The sequence below is a fragment of the Emys orbicularis genome, chromosome 2, assembly GCF_028017835.1.
Source record: "Emys orbicularis isolate rEmyOrb1 chromosome 2, rEmyOrb1.hap1, whole genome shotgun sequence".
NCBI classification, from domain to species: Eukaryota; Metazoa; Chordata; order Testudines; family Emydidae; genus Emys; species Emys orbicularis.
The window spans coordinates 184,088,363-184,103,120 of record NC_088684.1 but is presented as its reverse complement, the minus strand read 5'-3'; the positions used below and the strand labels follow the sequence as shown (position 1 = coordinate 184,103,120).

Sequence of the window (14,758 nt, the reverse complement as noted above, 5' to 3'; positions counted from 1 at the left end):
CCCTCCCAAGCCAGTACCCAAGACCATGACCCCATGGAACGGACCTCAGGTGAGTTTACCTTTTAAAATATAAAACATGGTTTAAAAGCAAGCATTTTTAATGATTAATTTGCCCTGAGCACTTGGGATGCATTCGCAGCCAGTACAGCTACTGGAAAAGTCTGTTAACATGTCTGGGGATGGAGCGGAAATCCTCCAGGGACATCTCCATGAAGCTCTCCTGGAGGTACTCCAAAAGCCTTGCCACAAGGTTTCTGGGCAGTGCAGCCTTATTCCGTCCTCCATGGTAGGACACTTGACCACGCCATGCTAGTAGCAAGTAATCTGGTATCATTGCATGACAAAGCCTGGCAGCGTATGGTCCCGGTGTTTGCTGGCATTCAAGCAACATCCGTTCTTTATCTTGCTGTGTAATCCTCAGGAGAGTGATATCGCTTAGGGTAACCTGGTTGAAATACGGGAATTTAATTAAGGGGACAGAGGTGGCCGTTCCTACTGGGCTGTTTGCCTGTGGCTGAAAAGAAATCCTTCCCTGCATTTAGCCAAGTGCAAAGGGGGGGGGGGGGGGGAAGAGAGGATTGGCTCAGAGCTTTTTGCGTTTTGCTAGCAGGGATCTTCCCTGATACCAGCCACGCGGTGGGGGGAGGGATAAAGCACCCATCCCAGAGAATTGGATGGTGTGGGGGGGTGTTAACCTTCAGCAGCAGAAAACAAGCTAACAGGAAAACTGCAGCACAACGGGCTTTGCTTGGTATGTGGGAAAGCAGGGCGCAGAAGCCTAAAGACAGTGGCTTATCATGGCAGCATGCAAGCTGAATTCTGTTGCCCGGACCTGCGTCTGTGATCTCTAGCAGCAAAGCCACAGGCACTCAATATTAAGAGGCAAAATGCGACCTTGCACAGAAATCACATGTGCTATGTAATGTGAATAGTATTTGTCACCGTGAAAGAGTATAAGCATTGTTCTGAAAAATGTATCTTAAAAAAATTCTCTCCTTTTTTCACTCCCTCCAGCAGCTGCAAATGTTTCAAGCCTCCCTCCTCCTTCCCGAAGGCTACCCCAGATAAGGCGTCGGAAAAAGAAGACGCGAGACGAGATGTTTGCAGAAATCATGCAATCCACCAGGAGTGAAAGAGCTCATCTGAATGAGTGGAAGGACACGGTTTGCAAGTATAGGAAAGAAGCCAGTGAACGTGAGGACAGGAGGGACCAACATGAGGACAGAAGGGACCAACGTGAGGAGAGGAGAGATGCTCGAGATGAGAGGTGGCGTCAGGAAGATCAGAGGAGGCAGGATGCAACGCCGGGGCTGCTGCGTGAGCAAACAGACATGCTCCGGCGTCTGGTGGAGCTTCAGGAACGGCTGCTGGAGAACAGAGTGCCGCTACAGCCCCTGTATAACCCCCCTACCTCCTCACCACGTTCCATAGCCTCCTCACCCAGACGTGTAAGAACACGGGGGGGGGGGGGGGGGGGAGGCTCCGTACACCCTCCCATTCCACCCCAGTGGACAGCCCAAGCAAAAGGCTGCCATTTTTTTTTAAACCTTTTTTTAGTGGGCTTTTCCTTCCCGCTGATCCTCCTCCCAAACCCCACTCAGGTTCTCTCCCTCTTTTTATAATCAATTAATAAAGAATAAATGATTTTAAACAATAGTGACTTTATTTCCTTTGAAAGCAAGCTGGGGGAAGGGAGAGGGTGGGTTCCTTACAGAGAAGGAGTCAATAAAGGGGGCGGGTTTTCATGAAGGATAAACAAACAGAAATTTCACACTGTAGCCTGGCCAGTCATGAAACTGGTTTTCAAAGCTTCCCTAATGCGCAGCGCTTCCTGGTGTGCTCTTCTAATCGCCCTGGTGTCTGGCTGCGCGTAATCAGCAGCCAGGCGATTTGTCTCAGCCTCCCACCCTGCCATAAAGGTCTCCCCCTTGCTCTCACAGAGATTGTGGAGCACACAGCAAGCAGTAATAACAATGGGGATATTGGTTTGGCTGAGGTCTGAGCGAGTCAGTAAGGATCACCAGCGACCTTTTAAACGGCCAAATGCACATTCTACCACCATTCTGCACTTGCTCAGCCTGTAGTTGAACAACTCCTGACTCCTGTCCAGGCTGCCTGTGTATGGCTTCATGAGCCATGGCATTAAGGGGTAGGCTGGGTCCCCAAGAACAACAATTGGCATTTCAACATCCCCAACGGTTATTTTCTGGTCCGGAAAGTAAGTCCCTTGCTGCAGCCGTTTAAACAGATTGGTGTTCCTGAAGACGCGAGCGTCATGAACCCTTCCCGGCCAGCCCACATGGATGTTGGTGAAACGTCCCTTGTGATCCACAAGTGCTTGCAGCACCATTGAAAAGTACCCCTTGCGGTTTATGTAGTGGGTACCCTGGTGCTCCGGTGCCAAGATAGGAATATGGGTTCCATTTATCGCCCCACCACAGTTAGGGAATCCCATTGCAGCAAAGCCATCCACTATGACCTGCACATTTCCCAGAGTCACTACCTTTCATAGCAGCACCTCCGTGATTGCTTTGGCTACTTGCATCACAGCAGCCCCCACAGTAGATTTGCCCACTCCAAATTGATTACCGACTGACCGGTAGCTGTCTGGCGTTGCAAGCTTCCACAGGGCTATCGCCACTCGCTTCTCAACTGTGAGGGCTGCTCTCATCTTGGTATTCTGGTGCTTCAGGGCAGGGGAAAGCAAGTCACAAAGTTCCATGAAAGTGCCCTTACGCATGCGAAAGTTTCTCAGCCACTGGGAATTGTCCCACACCTGCAACACTATTCGGTCCCACCAGTCTGTGCTTGTTTCCCGGGCCCAGAATCGGCGTTCCAAGCCTATAACCTGGCCCATTAACATCATAATCTCCAAAGCACCAGGGCCCGCGGTCTGAGAGAATTCACGGTCCATGTCCATGTCCTCATCACGCTTGTCGCTGCGCTGCAGTCGCCGCCTCCTCCTCCTCGCCTCTTTTTTCTGGTCCTGGGTAAGCATAAACTCCACGAGAACGCGCGAGGTGTTTACAATATTCATGACTGCGTTCTGGAGCTGAGCGGGATCCATGCTTGCTGCGGTATGGAGTCTGCAGAGTTCACTCAGGAAAAAAGGCGCGAAATGGTTGTCTGCCGTTGCTTTCAGGGAGGGAGGGGGAGGCTGTACCCAGAACCACCTGCGACAATGTTTTTTGCCCCATCATGCACTGGGGTCTCAACCCAGAATTCCAAGGGGGGTGGAGACTGCGGGAACTATGGGATAGCTATGGGAAAGCTACCCACAATGCAACGCTCTGGAAATCGATGCTAGTACGGTAGCTTGGACGCACACCACCGAATTAATGTGCCTAGTGTGGCCGAATACATTCGAATTTATAAAATCGGTTTCCTAAATTTGAATTATATAAATTCGGATTAATCCCGTAGTGTAGACATACCCTTAGACTCCAATGGGTGAGAAAGTAAGTTTACTTACTACTAAATAGAGTTTGACAACATAGCATCTGCACATTCACACCTTTCGGATGTGCCCAGTCTTATCTGCAGAGCTTTGGGACCTTTTAGGGTATGTCTACATTGCAATTAAAAACCTGTGGCTGGCCCATGCCAGCTGACTTGGGCTTATGGGGCTTGGGCTCAGGGCTGATTAATTGTGGTGCAGACACTGGGGCTCGGGCTGGAGCTCGGGCTCTAGTATCCTGTGAGAGTCCATCTACACTGTAATTAAACAGCCCCACAACCGCAGCTCTGTGAGCCCGCGTCAACTGGCCAGCTGTGGGCTTCTAACTGCAGCGTAGACATACCCATAGAAATCCAGTTTTGTTTTGTTTTTCTCCTTTTCTTAAAATGGTTTGAATTATAATAAGAATTATAGGTTTGTTGTTTAGGAATTTACTGTTACTTTTAGCATTAGTGCCCTACTGCACACTTAAGAGTCCCAGGTTAGTGCTGGCTTACCATAAGTTTTCAAAGCTGGGCTGCAGCCTAAAAGTTTGAAAATGCAGAGACCATCTCAAAGAAGAAAAAGTTTAAGCTACGGCTGCTGCTCCTTGGCAATTCATTTAGTCTGCTAGTGAGTTCCTAGCTTCCCTAGCAAAACTCTTCTGCTACTGAATAATTAATCACCAGCTAAATAAAAGGCTTCCATTACCTGCCTCATAACTTTAATATCTCAGAAGTACTACTGCATACTAGCTTAAGTCCACATACTTACCTCAGCAATACTGGCATTAAGAAACAAAAATGTTTATCATGTCCAAGTATCAATGCTCTAGTGGCACACAATCACATTTTCATCTATTTTAATAATATTTATGCAAGGGGTCGTGTACACAGGAGCCAGCAAGGGAATGCTGCCCAGAAAGGACACATTTAGAATTTATAGCATCACACTATGCTCAGTCTAATGTACATCATAAAGGACATGAGTGTGGAGAGAAGGGACAGGTGTTTCCTATAATTGAGGATAAATTGTGAGTCCATGGCTACAAACAGGAAATCAAGTCAATTGTGGGGCTCTCTTTTTCCTACTGCAAAACCAAAACTGAAAAGAAAATAAATTGATGTAGCTGGAAACTGTGTGGCTGTTTCCTTAAAAATAAGTGGGTTTTTTTTTTTTTTTTTAGGTTTCAGCCCTTAAAAATAGTTATCCTTTTCTTCATTAAATTCATTGTCATTCTGTTTTATTCAGGTTACTATAGCACCCCCATCACCGTGGTATCCAAGCACTTTCCAGCAATGCATTAAGTGACATGAGTAGCACCTTCAAGTGTAAAGCAACAGAGTCTCCTGTGGCACCTTAAAGACTAACAGATGTATTGGAGCATAAGCTTTTGTGGGTGAATATGCATCTGACGAAGTGGGTATTCACCCACGAAAGCTTATGCTCCAATACATCTGTTGGTCTTTAAGGTGCCACAGGACTCTGTTGCTTTTTACAGATCCAGACTAACACGGCTACTCCTCTGATACCTTCAAGTGTATTTCCTTCTCCACTTGTCTTGCTAGGTGGGAAATTGCACATGGATTAAAAAAAAAAAAAAAAAAAAGTGCCATGCATTTTTATTTATGAAGGGCAAGGTCAAAGAAATGTGCCTCATGCATGCATAAGTCAATTTAAGGAAAGGGTTAAACAAATCATTTCTGTAAAGTGAAAAAAAGGTTCACTGAAGTAACTTTCCCTTGAGTTACTTCATCCTGCTCCATATTCAGGAGTCAAAACTGTAACATCTTTAGAAGCACAAGGTATAAGGAACAAATACATACCTACCGGTCCATGGCAAGAAGTGCCTCAAGGGAAGTGTTAGTTTAAATTACCTCCACAAGAAATGCTGAAGGTTAGCAGAGAAGTTATTTTCGGAGATAGATAAACAATAATGTAAAGATTTTTTTGTTTGTTTTATAGTGATCAAGTCAAGAACTTAAAAAGTGCCTGCACTGTAGTAGCGATTCTGTATGTTAACCATTCCTGACCTAATGCACCATTTGAGTGTAAGTCAGTTGCTTCAGTATGGACTGGTTTCAATACTATATTTTTTTTTCCTTCAAGGAGGTGAGAGGACCAGTGCATTAATTCAGGGAACCACACAGTGTAAAATATTGATTTCATTCTTCACAGAACTTTCACAAAGAAAGAATAAGCTGCTTTCAAAACAATGAATAATAATTTGGAAAAATGAGACCAAGGAACCTGCCTCTCAACCTCTTGATCGATATTTCCTTCAACTATGACCTAAATAGACTGAATTTTTAAACAAAAAAAAATATTTGCTTTGGGTCAAACATTAAATTGTTAGTCTTATCAAAAACCTTTTAACTCTGTTTTTGCCACATTAGAATTTTTCAACTAAGCGAAAAATACTTAGTTTTGTAACTATACACATGATTTATTTTCTTGTTAGGAGCTTGAAACAAAGATACAGGCCATTTTAATTCAACGTCCTTGCTTTCTCCTCAGTGATAGGCAAGTGGTAAAATTTACTTCAAACAAAATTGTAGTGATCAAAAAAAGATAAGAAAGGAACTGTCATAGAAATGGAGCAGTACACATTTATTGGAAAGGGGGTGAAACAAATGAACCTTTGACCAGAAAAAAAAATCACTTCTCGCCAAATAGAGATTCATATTAATTATCTCCAAGAAAGAGTGAAAAGATTAAGGTTTACAGAAACTAAAACATTTAAAACTAACCTGCAGACCACACAGTAATCTTGCAACAATGATATCTATTGGGAGGGGACAGGTTGAAGGTCAAAGAGATTGTATTAATATGGATACTGAGAGTAGGAGAGTATTTACTGATCATAATCCATTATGTTTGCTACTTTGCTGATGTGGAAGATTCACAACTGGTGTGACAACAGATCCTCAGATAATACTTAAATAGCTCCTTTTGCCTCTAACTTTTCATGCATTCTTGAGTACTGTGTTATCTTGAAGGGTGAAAATCACATTAGATGTTCAGATCAGTTTACAAGAGTATTAATGAATAGTTTAATTGATAAAAAAAGATACATACTGAAAGAAATGTCTCAATGTTCTCATGAACAAATGAAGCAATATCCTGCCAGTCCAGAATGTCACCCAGCCAGCTGTTCTGACGATTTATATGCAGCTTGTGTCCTTTGTGTCTTCCAGAATGCGTTACATTCTGAAAAATAAAGCAACAGATTTAAGATAGAAATTAAATCTTAGCAATTTACATAGAAAAGTAAGCTACTGGGACTTGATTTAGAGAATGCATATCCACTATGTGGCTTAGATCTATTTTCATTTGCACAAGACACTTCCAACTGCACTTTCACAAATATTTAAGTTTTTATATATTTGTTTCCCCTTATTAGCTGTTAAACATGTACCTTGAAAATCTAACCCAGAATGCTTTTTAATAATTAAAATTAAAATAATCTGTTACATAAGTTTAGGAGGAACAGAGTTCCTCCTATGTGGAAAATGGGTTTAATTGGACTGATTCTCAGCAGCTTGGCGAGACCGTCCCTTCCCCTGGAGTGCAATTCTTGTACTCCAGAATCTAAGCTTTCATCTAAAAACTGTATCAAGTCTCCAGCCCATGTGGTTGAGAAGAAAATCTTCATAAGAACATAAGAATGGCCATACTGGGTCAGACCAAAGGTCCATCCAGCCCAGTGTCCTGTCTACCGACAGTGACAAATGCCAGGTGTCCCAGAGAGAGTGAACCTAACAGGTAATGATCAAGTGATCTCTCTCCTGCCATCCATCTCCACTCTCTGACAAACAGAGGCTAGGAACACCATTCCTTACCCATTCTGGCGAATAGCCATTAATGGACTTAACCTCCATGAATTTATCTAGTTCTCTTTTAAACCCGGTTATAGTCCTAGCCTTCACAACCTCCTCAGGCAAGGAGTTCCACGCGTTGACTGTGCGCTGTGTGAAGAAGAACTTCCTTTTATTCGTTTTAAACCTGCTGCCCATTAATTTCCATTTGGTGGCCCCTAGTTCTTATGTTATGGGAACAAGTAAATAACTCTTCCCTATTCACTTTCTCCACACCACTCATGATTTTATACACCTCTATCATATCCCCCCTTAGTCTCCTCTTTTCCAAGCTGAAAAGTCCTAGCCTCTTTAATATCTCCTCAGATGGGACCTGTTCCAAATCCCTAATCATTTTAGTTGCCCTTCTCTGAACTTTTTCTAATGCGAGTACACCTCTACCCCGATATAACGCGACCCGATATAACATGAATTCAGATACAACGTGGTAAAGCAGTGGTCCGGGGGGGGGGCTGCGCACTCCGGCAGATCAAAGCACATTCAACAGAACGCGGTTTCACCTATAATGAGGTAAGATTTTTTGGCTCCCGAGGACAGCGTTATATCGGGGTAGAGGTGTATATCTTTTTTGAGATGAGGAAACCACATTCAAAACGTGAAGTAACTGACTGAAAACAGTAATATTTTCCAGAGGACAACCTCAAATAATTTGAGAAGTGTGAACTACACCCACTTATCTCAACCAGATGTTATCTGTTAAAGCCTAGGTAGGATTCATTTTAGCTATTTTCTTGCTTGCTATGTTGCACATGAATACCTACACAATTTAATGCAAGAAGCATACTATTTTTTCCAACATAACCCTGGGTGGAAAATGCAAGTGCAAGCTTAAATAATTGACCATTCCTCCCGCCTTAGTTGGAGCATGCAATAAGTTTGCATGCCTTAGTTTGGTTATGCAATAGATTCTAGGGCAATGGTTTTCAAACTTTTTCTGGCGACCCAGCTGAAGAAAATTGTTGATGCCCATGCCCCAATGGAGCTGGGGATGAGGGGTTTGGGAGGGCTCAGGCACAGGGTTAGGGTGCAGGGGTGAGGGCTGCGGGGTGGGGCCAGGAATGAGGAGTTTGGGGTGTAGGAGGGGGCTCTGGGTTTGAGGGGAGCTCAGAGGATTCAGGCGTGGGCTTACCTCCGGCGGGTCCCGGTCAGCGGCGCAGCCAGGGTGCAGAGGCAGGCTTCACACCTGTCCTGGCACCGCAGACCGTGCCACGCCCCGGAAGTGGCCAGCAGCAGGTCCATCTCCTAGGCAGAGGCATGCAAATGGCTCTGCGTGGCTCTTGCCCGCAGGCACCGCCTCCCCAGCTCCCATTGCCCAGTTCCTGGCCAATGGGAGTGCGGAGCCGGTGCTCGGGCAACGCATGGAGCCCCATGCGCCCCCCTTCCCCCGCCTAGGAGCCAGACCTGCTGCTGGCTGCTTCTGGGGTGCAGTGCGGTGTCGGAACTAGCCTGCCTTAGCCAGGCAGCACCGCCGATGGGACTTTTAATGCCCCGGTCGGCGGTGCTGACCGGAGCCGCCACGACCCTTACATTCCGCAACCTAATACTGGGTCGCAACCCACAGTTTGAAAAATCACTGTTCTAGGGCATGTAGGGACTGATCCAATGACTGCTGAAATCAGTTGAGTGCTTCCCATAGCCTTTTGATGGTACTGAACTGGATCTTCAATTACCATCACTTCACAAAAATTAACTGTACACATTGCAAATAGAGCATACTGCATTTTGCACGCCCAAATCTAATACAAATATTTGAAAATGCTGCTATTTATACAATTTGTATACTTATGTGCACAAATTTAGCAATTCCAGGGTATATAGTTTGATATACATAATATTTATGGTATTAAGACCAAAGGAAACAGGTTCTGTAAGCAGTAGCTAGATGAACTCCTTACAGAAATTTTAATCCAGTTATGGAACTGCGTAATGTTAGGAACCTATGAATTGCCCTACTGGGTCACACCTGAGGTCTATCTAATCTAGTATCCTGTCTCTGACAGTGGCCAGCACTTTCAGAGGAAGATGCAAGCACCCTGAATAGGACAATCAGCCTGCTATACTTCGTGTCATCTTAATCTAACAATTAGAGGCCACATTAAAACCTTCATCTAAATGTTCAATCCCTTTTTGAATCTTGCCAGGTTCTTGGCCTCAACGACATTCTGTGACAATGAGTTCAGTCTAATTACATGCGTGAAGTAGTATTTCCTTTTACTGGTTTTGAATTTACCATCTTTCACTGAATGTTTTCTTGTTGTTTGAGACAGACAGGGAGCCTCTGCCCCCTACCTTCTCTATACCACTTATTTTTTAACATGTCACCTCTTATTTATCTCCATTTTAAGGCGAACAATCCCAATCTTCTCAATCTGTTTTCATACAAGCTTTTCAATCATTTATATTGACCTTCTCTGAACCCCCTCCAACCTTTTTTGATATGTAGTGACCACAAGTATTACAAGTGAAGCGTCAGCACTGATTCATATAATGGTATAATATTTTCTGTTATGTTTTCAATCCAGTAGCTTCAGTTTTCGAATATCTTATTGGCTTTTTGACTGTAGATGTACACGAAGATGTCCTTGAACTGTTCAGTTCCACACGGGTCTCTTTCTTGAGTTGATACAGTTAATTTAGAGCCCTGGAATATGTATGAGTAGTTTAATTTTTTCAATAATGTGCATTAAAAATTTACTTTTACTAAAAAAAAAATCAGTTTGCCATCTTGTTGCCCATTCACCTAATTTGGTTAGGTCTCTGAAATTCCTGAGAGTCCTCTCTGATCTTGACTAATCAAATTTTGCTATCTCCCTGCTCACCCACCATTCCAAATCACGAAGTGTAGCGATGCAGTAGCAACATTATAGTTAAGGTTGCATCACAATATCTGTTTAAAGGTCAAGCTTTCTAAATCCTCTAAAATGGACATGCTTAGTCAGATTCCATGAAGCCACTGTCATCTGTTGATGACACCCTTTAACCCCTTCCAGCATAACAATATCCCTGCCCATTCTCTCAGTAGCAAATAACATGTTGATGCCCTGAATGACTTATCTTCCAGACAGAAGAGAAATAATGGGGGGAAGGGTGTGGAATGGAGGTGAAGAGGGAGTTATGGAGACATGCACACAAACTATGGCATGGAATGAGGGAGTAAAAGGGCACACAGAACTCCTGGCATGGGGGAGATTGGAGGAATGGGATACACACAGAACCCCTGCGATGGGGATATACAAGGTACCATTAATGGGGGAGAGGGAAGAGAGATTGAGAACAGAAATAGGGGAGCACACAGTATCCCTGCCACAGAGGGAGAATGGAGATGAACAAAACAACTAGTGGGGGGATATTTGGGATAGGAATAGGGTGCATACAGAGCCCTTGGCACTGGAGAGAATGAGGGATCCTGGTAAGAGAAAAGGGAAGAACAGAGGGCCACAGAAACCTGATGGGGAGATTGGGGCACTGGCAAGGAGTCCCTGAAGCAGAGGAGGATGGCACACAGAAAGCTTGTGGGGTGCAACAGAAGAATGCAAGGAGCCTTACTGCAAGCAATAAGCTCAGTCAACATACATTACGAAATATGTAGCCCCCCGAGTAATATTGTGATCCCAGATATTAGTACTCTGTTTGTAATTCATTCCAACCAATCTGCCAGGCATAAATGCAAGCCTTACTGCTCTTTAACAATCTGGATCATCCCTAGAGTCCCTTAAAAAATATATGTACATTTGTTACCCTCCAATCCTCTGAAGCACTAGCTGTTTTTAATGCAAGATTGCATATTTTTGTATACCATTTTATACTTAAGCTCCTTCAGAATACTTGGATGTACGCCATGTGGGACTGGTGACTTACTGCTCTTTGAATCAATAATTTGTTCCTGCATCTCTTCTTATGGCACTTCAGTTACTAATAGTGCTTTATCTTTTTTACCAGATGAGCAGATACAGAATAGGTATCCCTAACATCCCCTGTATTGAAGAGTGATGCAAAGAAATCACTTAGGAGTAGAAGGACATTGCTTAAAAACGGCTTCCTTTAACCTCTGGTGATCCAGTCAACCCACTGATTCTCCCACAGGCTTTCTATTTCTGATCTGATTAAAGAATATCTTGTTTAATTTTTACTCCTTTAGCTCTTGGTTCTTCAAAATCCACTTTGGCCCTTACTGCCCTCTCATATATTACTTGCTGTAATTTATGCTCCTGTTTATTGACTTCACTGGATTACTGTTTGGCTCAAATCGTCTCTTGAATCTTGCTATTTATCCAAATTGGTTTATTTCTTGCCTTCCTGGTTGGTTCCCTTTCTACGTGAGCAGTATGCATATCTTCTGAAACTCATGTACTGATTTTTTTTTTTTTTTAAAGTAGCATTATGATGTGGAGCCAGTGAGGGTTAAGCAATCAGCAAGCTGGTTGACCTGAAAGCAACCTTAAGGACATATTAGAAGAGTATTGAAATGGTAAACAGGGCCATTCCTTGTAGATAATTATCAAAGCCATGTTAAGTACTAGAATCTGGACATGTAGGCCTGTATTGTTAGAGAATTAAGAATAGATACTAATTAGATTTGTTTGTGTTTACCTATTGTCACACTGCACCTCAAAGTAGCACCCTGGAACCCCCATATTCACCACTGTCACATAATTGATATGTTTTGTACAAAGTACGTCTTGTGAGGTATCATTTTGTAAGTCTTGATTTGTTGACCAATATCCTGTTGGATTGTATGTAAAATTATGAGGTATATATATGTTAGTGAAATATGTTGTGAGGTTGGGAACACCCACCTTTCAGTTACAACAAAGGAGTAGCCATCAATAGCCAGTCGTTAATAGCCCAAACACACAACCCACTATCACAGAGGTGGAGGAGACAATGTACACAATAGAGACTGCTTGACCAATGGGGACTGCCTGACCCTCCCCCCCGCAATGTCACAGCAAGGATCTTTCTAGCAGCTGGAAGAAGGTGTGTATATATATATATATAAAAAAAAAAGAGACATTGGCATCATCACTTAGCTTCTCTTCCCCCTCATCTCAACACCTGGAAGCATGTGTGAAAGACAAAGATTTTGAACTGGAGAAGTTTGGTCTCAGGCTGGAATGAAGTGCCAGCCTGTGTATTGAGGAACTGTAACCTCCTAGTACCATCTGTCAGAGTGAGAAACACGGTTTGATTCAACTCTTGCTTAGACTTACAGTTTAGGATTTAGAATGCATGTTTACTTTTTATTTTCATAAGGTAACTATCTGTGACCTTTATGCCTAGCACTTATCACTTAAAATTTCTCTAGTTAATCTGTTTTATATTTTACCTAAAACAGTGCGTTTTGGTTGAAGTGCTTGAGAAATCTCATCTCAGTTTACAAAGGCTAGTGTGTGTCCACTCCACATTGAGGGAGTAGCAAACTACTTAATGAACTTGCACTGCCCAAGGGAGCCTTGAGCAGTGTAAGACGACACAGTTCTGGAGTGTAGCGCTGGAGCTGGGGGGAGACTGGCTGAAGCCTCTCTATTGTTGGCTCATGAGTGGCTGAGACATCATTAATGTAACTCAGTTGGGTGTGTTACCTTTTCTTCATCCAAGAAATGCCTGCGGTGATCACTTGCTACCAAGAGGCTTATCCACTGAACTTAAGCTATAATTTAAATAAAGTTTCGGGCCTGATCCTTGCTATCTCAGATCTGCTTAAACTTTGACAGGGAAAGTCTAAGCCTGTAAGACTGAGGTCTCCAGGTCTACTCTGGATTAGCCTTGCAATTTCTCATAGTAGTCTGAACAAACTCTGCACAGACTGCCTATTGGACTATAACAGGGGTGGGCAAACTACGGCCCACGAGCCACATCTGGCCCTCGAGCTCCCGCCAGGGAGCAGGAACAGAGGCTTGCCCTGCTCCGCACGTGCATTGGGTCCGCGCAGCTCCCGGAAGCAGTGGCAAGTCCACCCCTACGGATCCTACCCATAGAGGCAGCCAGGGGGCACCGTACGTTGCCCCTGCCCCAAGCGATGGCTCTGCAGTTCCCATTGACCGGGAACCATGGCCAATGGGAGCTGCAGGGATGGCACCTGTGGACGGGGCAGCGTGCAGAGCCGTGTGGTTGGCGCTGCACTTCCACGTAGGAGCCGGAGGGGGAACATTACCTCAAGCAGCTCCTGGAAGCAGGGGCTGCTTGAGGTAAACGCCGCCCGGAGCCTGCATCCCTGACCTCCTCCCGTGCCCTAACCCCCTGCCCCAGCCCTGATCCCCCTCCCACCCTCTGAACCCCTTGGTCCCAGCCCAGAGCACCCTCCTGCACCCCAAAGCCCTCATCCCCAGCCCCACACCAGAGCCCTCACCCCCCCAACTCCCTGCCCCAGCCTGGAGCCCCCTCCCACAACCTGAACTCCTCATTTCTGGCCACACCCTGGAACCCATACCCCCAGCCCAGAGCCCATCCCCCTCGCACACCCCAATCCCCTACCGCAATCCCCCTCCCACCCTCCGAACCCCTGGGTCCCAGCCCAGAGCACCCTCCCACACCCTGAACTCCTCATTTCTGGCCCCACCCCAGAGCCCTCACCCCCAGCCGGAGCCCTCACCCCCTCCTGCACTCCAACCCCCCCAATATCGTGAGCATTCACAGTCCGCCATACCCAGATGTGGCCCTCAGGCCAAAATGTTGGCCCACCCCTGGACTGTAACCTTTTCAATTAATTCCAGAAGTATTTTACAAATCAGCAGCCTCACCATCTCTGCCATGAAACTGACCTAAGAACTTTATTCACATCTGTATGTATAATTATCTCTTTCTTTTATTTTTTTATTAATAATCTTAGATTTAGTTAATAAGAATTGGCTGTAAGTACGTATTTGGGTGAGATCTGAAATATTCACTTACATGGTGGGTAATGTGTCCAATCTCTTGGGATTGGTAGAACTTTATACATCATGAATAAGGTTCTTAGGCTTGGCTCTCTGGATGGGAACCAAAAGCTGGATTGCTTAAAGGGAACTGTATTTTGGCTTCTTGGTAACCAATAAGGTATTAAGGAAGCGGTTTGGTTACTAGCTTGGTGAAATCTAATTTATTCCTGAGGGCATTCTACGCCAAAAAATTAAAAATCCTGCAAGTTTTGTTTGTCAATAAATAAATGCAGAGGCTGCAGCATGGCAGTGGGGAGCACAGGCCACTGGCTGCAGGAAGGTGGGAGATCACCCTATACCCCCCCCCACTCCCGAGACACAGACTCAGCGGTCAGGCTGCACCTGACCCTGACACAGCACAAGGCCTGGGCCTGTCCCAGAAACACCCTGGGGCCCTGCCCCTCTGCGCCAGGTGTATCAGGTGTGGGGCAGGTAGGCTCAACCAGGCAAGATCCAAGTGTGGAGGGTCTCAGTGGGGGAGGGCGGGGGGGGGGGGGAGAATCCAAGTGTGGGGTGAGAGGATTCTG

At 44.9% G+C, this 14,758-nt stretch overlaps 1 protein-coding gene across 1 annotated transcript in view; it reads right to left on the bottom strand.

Annotated features, from left to right (window-relative positions):
- Window positions 1-14,758, bottom strand: part of TMEM245 (transmembrane protein 245) — a 127,290-nt gene that overhangs the window by 48,434 nt on the left and 64,098 nt on the right. Inside the window, exon 12 of the mRNA XM_065399749.1 lies at window positions 6,515-6,646. Within this exon, the coding sequence (XP_065255821.1) occupies window positions 6,515-6,646 (132 nt within the window). The remainder of the gene's footprint in view (window positions 1-6,514; window positions 6,647-14,758) is intronic.